Source organism: Myotis brandtii, unplaced genomic scaffold, assembly GCF_000412655.1.
Source record: "Myotis brandtii unplaced genomic scaffold, ASM41265v1 scaffold1424, whole genome shotgun sequence".
Lineage (NCBI taxonomy): Eukaryota > Metazoa > Chordata > Mammalia > Chiroptera > Vespertilionidae > Myotis > Myotis brandtii.
The window spans coordinates 402,902-411,432 of record NW_005355089.1 but is presented as its reverse complement, the minus strand read 5'-3'; the positions used below and the strand labels follow the sequence as shown (position 1 = coordinate 411,432).

Below are 8,531 nucleotides of genomic sequence, written 5' to 3'. Positions count from 1 at the left end.
TTTAGCGCAGAGCCTGGAACATGGGAAGTACTCAATAAAAATTAGTAGTCATTATTTCTATCTAACCACTAATTCAACAGGAATTAGATCTCTACTGTATATTGTATCCTAGTGGAAAGAACACTCTTGGATGCAAGTCTAGGCATGCCAGTGATCTTGGGCAAGTCATTTTACTTTTTCAGCCTCATTGGTCTTATATGTAAAATGAACAGAGCATCTGACATGCCCAACCACTTAGTAATTAAGTTGTTATTATTTCCTAATAACATTCATTGAGAGCCAGCACTGCACTGCAAGGTAATGCAATTCATGTCATTAGCATTTCAGTAACAGTCACATTCCTGGAATTAGAAGAAAAACCAGTGATGTCTTTAGTTATGAAAGATTCTGAGGAATATTGCACATAGATCTCATGGTTTGTTTTCCTTTCCTTTTATTTACATGTCCAGCTGTCAGCATGGACAGCATCTCATGGCAGTTAGAATAGACTTGCAGTGGTTCTCAACCTTCTGGCCCTTTAAATACAGTTCCTCATGCTGTGACCCAACCATAAAATTATTTTCGTTGCTACTTCATAACTGTAATGTTGCTACTGTTATGAATCGTAATGTAAATATCTGATAGGCAGGATGGTCTTAGGCGACCCCTGTGACAGGGTCGTTCGACCGCCAAAGGGGTCGCAACCCACAGGTTGAGAACCGCTGCTTTAGAGGCCAGCTGACTTGCAGTGGAATCCTGGACCCACACTTTCTTTTATATATATATATATATATATATGTGTGTGTGTGTGTGTGTGTATATATTTTATTGATTTTTTACAAAGAGGAAGGGAGAGGGATAGAGAGTTAGAAACATCAATGAGAGAGAAACATCTATCAGCCGCCTCCTGCACACCCCCCACTGGGGATGTGCCCACAACCAAGGTACATGCCCTTGACCAGAATCAAACCCGGGACCCCTCAGTCCACAGGCCGACGCTCTGTCCACTGAGCCAAACCGGTTAGGGCACAACTTTCTTTTTTTTAAATATATTTTTATTGATTTCAGAGAGGAAGGGAGAGGAAGAGAGAGATAGAAACATCAATGATGAGAATCATCGATTGGCTTCCTCCTGCATGCCCCCTACAGGGGATTAAACCCGAAACCCAGGCATATGCCCTGACTGGGAATCGAACTGTGATCTCCTGGTTCATAGATCGATGCTCAACCACTGAGGCACGTCAGCCTGGCCTGATCCCACCACTTTCTAACTCTATCTGGGTGTCCTTGAGCAAGTTACATTACTCTCTTTGAGCCTCAGCTTCCTCATCTCTAAGTGGGACATGATAATATCTACCATTTATTGTCCCCATTAGTATCAGAAAAATATATTGTAAAGCTTGTGAATGGTAGTTGTGTCATTATTATGTGCTGTCATTGCCATTGGATTTTAGTCAGATCCATGTGTTGTCACCCTAAGTTCTCAGGACAGTAGCAGAGCGCGTTAGATGTTACGCTTTGGGCTCTGTGGCGTTTTGGATGAACTGAAGCAGCGTTGAGTTCCTTATGAGTATGCTTGGGAAGGGTCAGCCAGTCTGGGATTGCCATTTCCACTGAGCATCTCTGTTGTTGATACAGGGCACTTCAGATGGAGTCTTTAAATCCCTGGAGCCTCCTCAAAGTCTGCCCCGCTCACAGGTAAATGGAAACAATGGCGCATTGACCAAGGAGGAGAAGAGCGATCGCCATCTTCCAGCTCCATCACAGTGTGCCTTATCCAGCGAGAACAGCGTGTGCGACAACGAGAGCCGCTACTTCCCCGTGAAGAACGGCGAGCAGAGCCTCCTGGGAGAGCAAAGCCTCCTGGGAGAGCAAAGCCTGGGAACTGTGGCACGACAGAAAGAGGAGTGACAAGCTACAGATGGCTTTACCAGATCAGGAAGAGGGGAAAACATATACTTGTCTGATTTTAGGCCCACGTTAGAGGAGCACCTCAATGCTTACCCTAGATTTACCCAGGACTTTGTGGCAATGTCCTATTGTATCCATCCTTCTCCCTGCCCGGTCTTTTTCTGGGCCTCCAGACCTAGCGGTCTGCTCCTGGGGAAGGTCTGGTCAAAAATGAATGGCAACAGGACTGGCTCCTATTGTCAGCTTTAATACAAAATGCCAGTATTCTCTTGACCTCTCCTGGGAGCTTAGTAAAGTAGTGACCGTCAGAAATTAATGTCATCACATAAGGCCCTATGTAGGAAAGTTCCAGCTTTGGTTTGCTGAGTCTTCAACATGACACTCATCTATGAAACCCACGGGGTGGTAGGGACAGCTGCCTATATGGCTTCCTAACTTCCTGTTTGCTCTCTGAAGTAGTGGGGCCTTTGTATGTAACCAGTATCCACCCCCTCACTCTTTTTTCCCACTCACCAACCCCAGGTTCTTGTATGATTGCCTCTAGTGCTGGCCTGACAATCAGATAAGTAGATGTTTTCAGGGAAGTGAGGTAGTGTTGGCTATTTTATTTTATTTTATGTTTTATTTTATTTTGTATACTTTTGAAAAACACAAAAACTACCAATGGCCTTTGTACTGGGGGATTCAAGTGAGTCAGAAAAGTACTGGGCAGATTTTTCCTGCCTGTGAACTAATGCGTTCTTTGTAAAATAGAAGATGTGGTGCAGTCCACCCACTCCCTGCTGCCCACACCCTGAAGGGGTGGGAATCAGTGTAATGAAACTGAGTACGAAAGGGAACTCAGAAGACTGTGTCTGTGTGTGTGTGCGCACGCGCGCGTGTATGTGTGAGTGCATGTGCGCCTTGTGTATGGGTGTGTGTGGATGTACATATGAATATGTGTATCTATATGCATACACATACCCTTTATATAAAGAGACAGATCTATTTATCTATACGTATTTTATATATAAGTATATGTATATGTGTGTGCATATATCTGTATATCCATTGATCTGTCTATGTAAATAGACAGATCAATAGATATAGAGATATGTGTATGCATGCATACATACATGGTGATGTCCCAGAGGATTTACTGAATTTCCCAGAAATGCTTCCACTGCTATGGAGTGGTGGGTTTCAAAAGACCACACTTGAAAATCCTTACTAAGTCACAGCCCATCACAATTATAAGGAGATGGGCTTTTCTCTAAAGCAGACAAAAAGTACTTTCCGGAGATTGCCTGTTCAGAACAACAAATAGTTGGGTTGTCACAAGCTTAATCTTGAACCGAGCCCTCACATCCCATATGGTGAAAACAGGAGGTTGGAATAGGATTGGGAAGATTCGGGCATTTCCTTATGTGAAGGAGCAGCCTGGATTGGAGACCAAGAGGGGGTGGGAGGTGATGACCAGAGCTTGCAGCCAATTTAGAGGAAGTCTCATCTGGAACTCCACTATCAAACTGGCCTCAGGCTAGAATCAATTGCCAGGACTACCTGAGGGAGAGAGGACTGGCATTGGAAAGGTGGTATAGGAAAGTGTGAGGAAATTGACAATTTGATTTTACATGCCTAGATTATTTCATTCGTTCATTGATATTTTGACTATGGGATCTTTTCATTTGCTTTGCAAGGAAGACTTCAGAGGACTCTGGCCTGGGCCTTTAGGAAGGAGTATTCTGGAAAAGGTTGCCAGCCCTGCGCAAGGCCAGAATCTACCCAGGACAAAGAGGCTGTTCCTCCTTGTCAGAGATACCCTTGAGACAACCTTGCACTTCCAGTTTCCCTCCTCAGCAGTCTGAGTCTGAGGGATGGGAACGTGGCTTGCTACAGATTAGCGTTCTGTCTTCATTCAAGAATTGAGGCCTTCAGCCTCACACACCTCCTTTTGGGCTTTGTGATATTCTTGCCCAAGAAGTACTATTTCTACAGGAATTCACCTGACTAGACTTCGATCAGGGTTCTCTCTCTTTTTGAAAAACCCCATGCACTTTAACCCACTGCAGGTCCTTGGTGATTTTTTCCCAGACAACCAGAAGGCTATTTGCTCACTGCCCACTTACAATTGGTGTATCATGAGAGATTGAAGTCCGTTTCAGACTGTTTAATCCTAGTCTGGCCCAATTTAAGAGAACCTACAATCTGCAGGGGGAGGGAGTCCTAAAATGCCTCTCCCCCTGCCCAGACACTTCTGACATAAACCAAAGCAGGATGACAAGAGTGCACACCAAGCCAGATTTAACCAGGAACAAATCGTACAAAAAACACCCTCTTTGGAATCAGCTCCCCTAATTTGGTGCCCCCTCTTCTCCTGGACCTGCCTAACCTGTAACAACATCGTGAAGGTTGGGACTTCTATATCCAGCAGGAGAGGGATTTAGTAGTGAATGGCTTGGAAATTTCTTTCTGGAGCCACAGGGGGAGGTATCCTTAGGAGCTCGGGAAGTAACCAGAGTCACTGAGCTGTGTTAAATTAAATCTGTCTAGATCTCCATTATCTAATAGGAAGTATTTGGAGTTACATGGAAAGGTATTTTCTTCTGTTGCTGTTTCTGCTCATCTTGAATCTATTTGATACAATCAAACGACAGTATTGTAAACTCTTCCAGCATGAAGGACATTTCTTATTTTGTAGGCATTCACTGTGAGAATTGCTGCTTTGACGGGTGATTCCAGTTTGCCAAAAGGCTTGCTTTTCTCCCTTCCACAGACCTCTTCTTTCTCCTAGGCTGGCCCAGGGTGAAGCAAGTGGCTCAATTCCAACCTTGATTTTTATTTACATTCAGCGTTTGGGGTTTGGAAGGTTACAAAAAAAAAGAACTATAAAGAGTCATGTTCATATGTTTTCATTTATCTGCCAAAATACACAATTTGGAAGCCAGAAAGACTAAGGTTCATTACTGGGAGATGAACTTTTTTTCTAATTGGAGGACAAATTGGAGAAGGCAGATTTGATCTTTGCCGTGAGTACCACTTTAAGAGACGGTCATCCTTCATTTGAGGTTCCTTTTTTGACGATAATGTGGCTTAAACAGTCATAAAGGAACCCCCAGGAATGACCCCTTTACCTTATAGGGCCACAAGCAAAAGCCCCCTGGTTAGTTATAGACACTGATCCCCAAGAACTTGCAGTTCTGATTTCTGCAGGTGAGCCTTGGGGTCAACCTATGACTCCCACCCTTACTGAGTGGCCAGTCTGGTCTAGACCAGGTCTGACAAACTTCTGCTCACTTGCATCATTTCATTCTGAGCCAGTAGAACTTGGGGTAGACTCTAAAGCCCAAGAAATGGCACTTGCTTTAGCTAGTGACATTTTATTTTTGTCTCCATCTTGATTTTCTGGCATTGTTGGCCAAGTCACACTAACTTTTTTTGATCACTGTGGAAAAAACAGCCAGACAAGGCATTAGGGAGGATGATTAAGGTAGGGGGAGGGGAGCAGTGTTTATGTAGGCTAGAAAGAATGTGGAAGTCACTGGTTCTAGTGATCCAGTCCATGGGACCCACAGAAGGCTCCTTTAAGACCCCCTCCTTTGAAATGACAATACAAGTAGACCACAGTTTAAAGTAGTTAGTATAATCCTACTAAGGTTTAATCATTGTACTTGTTCACTTCCTGATGCATATTTGCTAAATATGCTTGGGGTTTGGGGGCGGGGGGGTAAGTTTTCACTGTTCCATTGTGTGTCGCCCTATATTTTCCTCCCTCTCGTGACTTTGGCATTTTCTTGGATTCGGCTTTCCAATTCTCTCTTTCCTTGGCTTATTGCAGTAGTCTGCTGGTGCAGGTAGAGCTCAGTGTACCTATTCCCCCGTTACTGATTATTATCTTCAGTATTGCCACAGGTTGTTTTGATGTTCTAAGAAGATAACTTCATTTTTTACAAAAGCATTTTTCCCAAGTTAAAAGCAAAATAAAATTCCCCTCGTGCTAGGGTGCCCATTGCAGCTTCTGACGTTGCCATTGTATTTCTATTGATGTTCTTTTTGTCCGTGTTGGTAGTAACTAATGACTAGTGAATTTTCATGTAAATGAAGCAAATTAAACACTTCAGATTTTCTCTCAATAAACCCTGCCAAATCTGATGACTTCGTTTTAGTTACTTCCCAGAAGATACCTCCCCTCCTATCTTTTATTTTATTCTGTTCTATTTTTAGAATAACATACTTGGTAAAAACAAAAAACAAAAACCGTAACCACAAGGAGCCAATGTGTTTTTTTTGTGTGTGTGCTCCCTGATAAATGATGTTATTGACAAAAGTAAGAAATTCTTTCATTGTTTTTTTCCTGTGTTAATATCTCTTCTCCTGTGCTCTTGACAGTGTGATTAGTGGATGGATAATATGTATTTCTCTTTCCCACTTCCAGATTCCAAATTCCCTGCCTTTTTGGCCCACCTCACCACAAAAGCTCCATAGTTTATTAATGTAAGTTCGAATGGATGCTTCTTAGGGGAAACTGGAGGAGGTAATGGAAGTGTTTCAGAAAGGAACGAAAATGTCTCAGGAGTTGTTCTGTGATGGAAATTGGTCTGTTGTTCTGTTAATTGCGATGGAAAGAAACTTACAGTGCTTAATAAAAGTTTATTCTTTTAGTAAAAAATTGTTAAATAATTTTGGCTGTGTGAAGTTTCTTTTTTTCTCCCACTACTGGATCCTTTTCTGCAAATGGAGGATATACTTGTCTCAATGCAGAAGCGGTGCTCAGAGATTTGGAGCCTATTTGTAGTTGAATATCAGGGCAGCCGAACCAGTAGAGAATCATCAAAAGGAAAGGCATATTTTGCTTCCTGCTAAACTTATTTATTTGCCCGACCGGTGTTGCTCAGTGGTTGAGCATTGACCCATGAACCAAGAGGTCGCTGATTTAATTCCTGATCAGGGCACATGCCAGGGTTGCTGGTTCGATCCCCAGCTGATCGATGATGTTTTTCCCTCATCAATGTTTCTATCTCTCTCCCTCTCCCTTTCCCTTCCTCTCTCTAAAAATTAGTAAAAATATTTTTTTGAGATTTCCTTTTTTATTCTTTTGTTAATCCTCACCCAAGGATATTTTACCATTGACTTTTAGAGAGAGTGGAAGGGAAGGGGGAGAGAGAGAGAGAAACATTGATGTGAAAGAGACACATGAATTGGTTGCCTCCAGCACTCACCCTGACCAGGCCCGGGGATTGAGCCTGCAATGAGGTGCAAGCCCTTGACTGGAATCCAACCCAGGACCCTTCAGTATGCAGGCCAGTGCTCTATCCACTGAGCCAAACCAGCTAGGGCAGTGGTTAGCAAACTCATTAGTCAACAGAGCCAAATATCAACAGTACAACGATTGAAATTTCTTTTGAGAGCCACATTTTTTAAACTTAAACTACATAGGTAGGTACATTGTTATTAACTTCATTAGGGTACTCCTAAGCTGGCCTTTGCTAAAAAACGTACTCGTCTACTCATCTTGTATACTTGTTTCAGATAGAGGAGTGTGGATGGGAGAGTTGGAAGGGGTCGACCTCAGCAAACAAACATACCTCAAAACAGTGTACCTCCCCCGCCTGCGCCGCGTCTCCCCGTCACCCCACCGACCGACACCCCCCACTTCTTCTAACGCCACTTCTTCAAAATAGACTCGCCCAGGCCGAAAACCGACTTCTGCGCATGGGCCACGAAGTTTCAATCGCACTGTACGTGCGTGCCCGCATGTGGTATTTTGTGGAAGAGCCACACTCAAGGGGCCAAAGAGCCGCATGTGGCTCGAGAGTTGCGGTTTGCCGACCACTGGGCTAGGGCAATAAAAACATTTTAAACTTCTTTATTTGGATGTTCTAAAGGCAATTTTGACATTTTCTAAACTGAACCCATCATTTCTTCTGAAACCTAGTCCATGAGTGGCACTACCTTCTGCTCAGTTGTCTGAACTGCAAACCAATGGAGTTCTCCCAGACTCATGCCTTTCCCTCATTTCTCAAATTGTGACCAGATCTGTTAGTAACAATCAACCATCTTTCTATTTCTCACCTCTGTATCTTTTCTGTTCCTGCGGTTGAGGCTTAGTTTGGGCCTCCTCATGTGTCCCCTGAATTGTTGCAGTTGCTCCCCTGTCTTCCTACCCAGGTGATTGTAATCAACATTTTGTGTCTGAGTGTATGTACCTTCTCCCGGTGAAAGGAGGGCCCATGTCCTTTTTCAGGTTCTTAAAGTCTATGACCGCCCTAGCTGGTTTGGCTCAGTGGACAGAGCACTGACCTGCAGACTGAAGGGTCCTGGGTTCGATTCCAGTCAAGAGCACATGCCCCGGTTGTGGGCTCAATCCCCAGTAGGGGGCGTGCAGGAGGCAGCTAATCAATGATTCTCATGGATGTTTCTATCCCTCTCCCTCTCTCAGATCAATAAAAATATATTTTAGCCGAAGCCGGTTTGGCTCAGTGGATAGAGCGTCGGCCTGTGGACTGAGGGGTCCCGGGTTCGGTTCCGGTCAAGGGCATGTACCTTGGTTGTGGGCACATCCCCAGTGGGGGATGTGCAGGAGGCAACTGATCGATGTTTCTCACTCTCTATCTCTCTCCCTTCCTCTCTGTAAAAAATCAATAAAATATATTTTAAAAAAA

General features: G+C 43.8%; 1 protein-coding gene across 1 annotated transcript in view; it reads left to right on the top strand.

Moving 5' to 3' along the window:
* Positions 1-6,549, top strand: part of FAM120C (family with sequence similarity 120C) — a 63,486-nt gene extending 56,937 nt beyond the window's left edge. The window contains exon 16 of the mRNA XM_005860886.2: positions 1,618-6,549. Within this exon, the coding sequence (XP_005860948.1) occupies positions 1,618-1,890 (273 nt within the window). The 3' untranslated portion in view covers positions 1,891-6,549. The remainder of the gene's footprint in view (positions 1-1,617) is intronic.
* Positions 6,550-8,531: the final 1,982 nt, after the last annotated feature.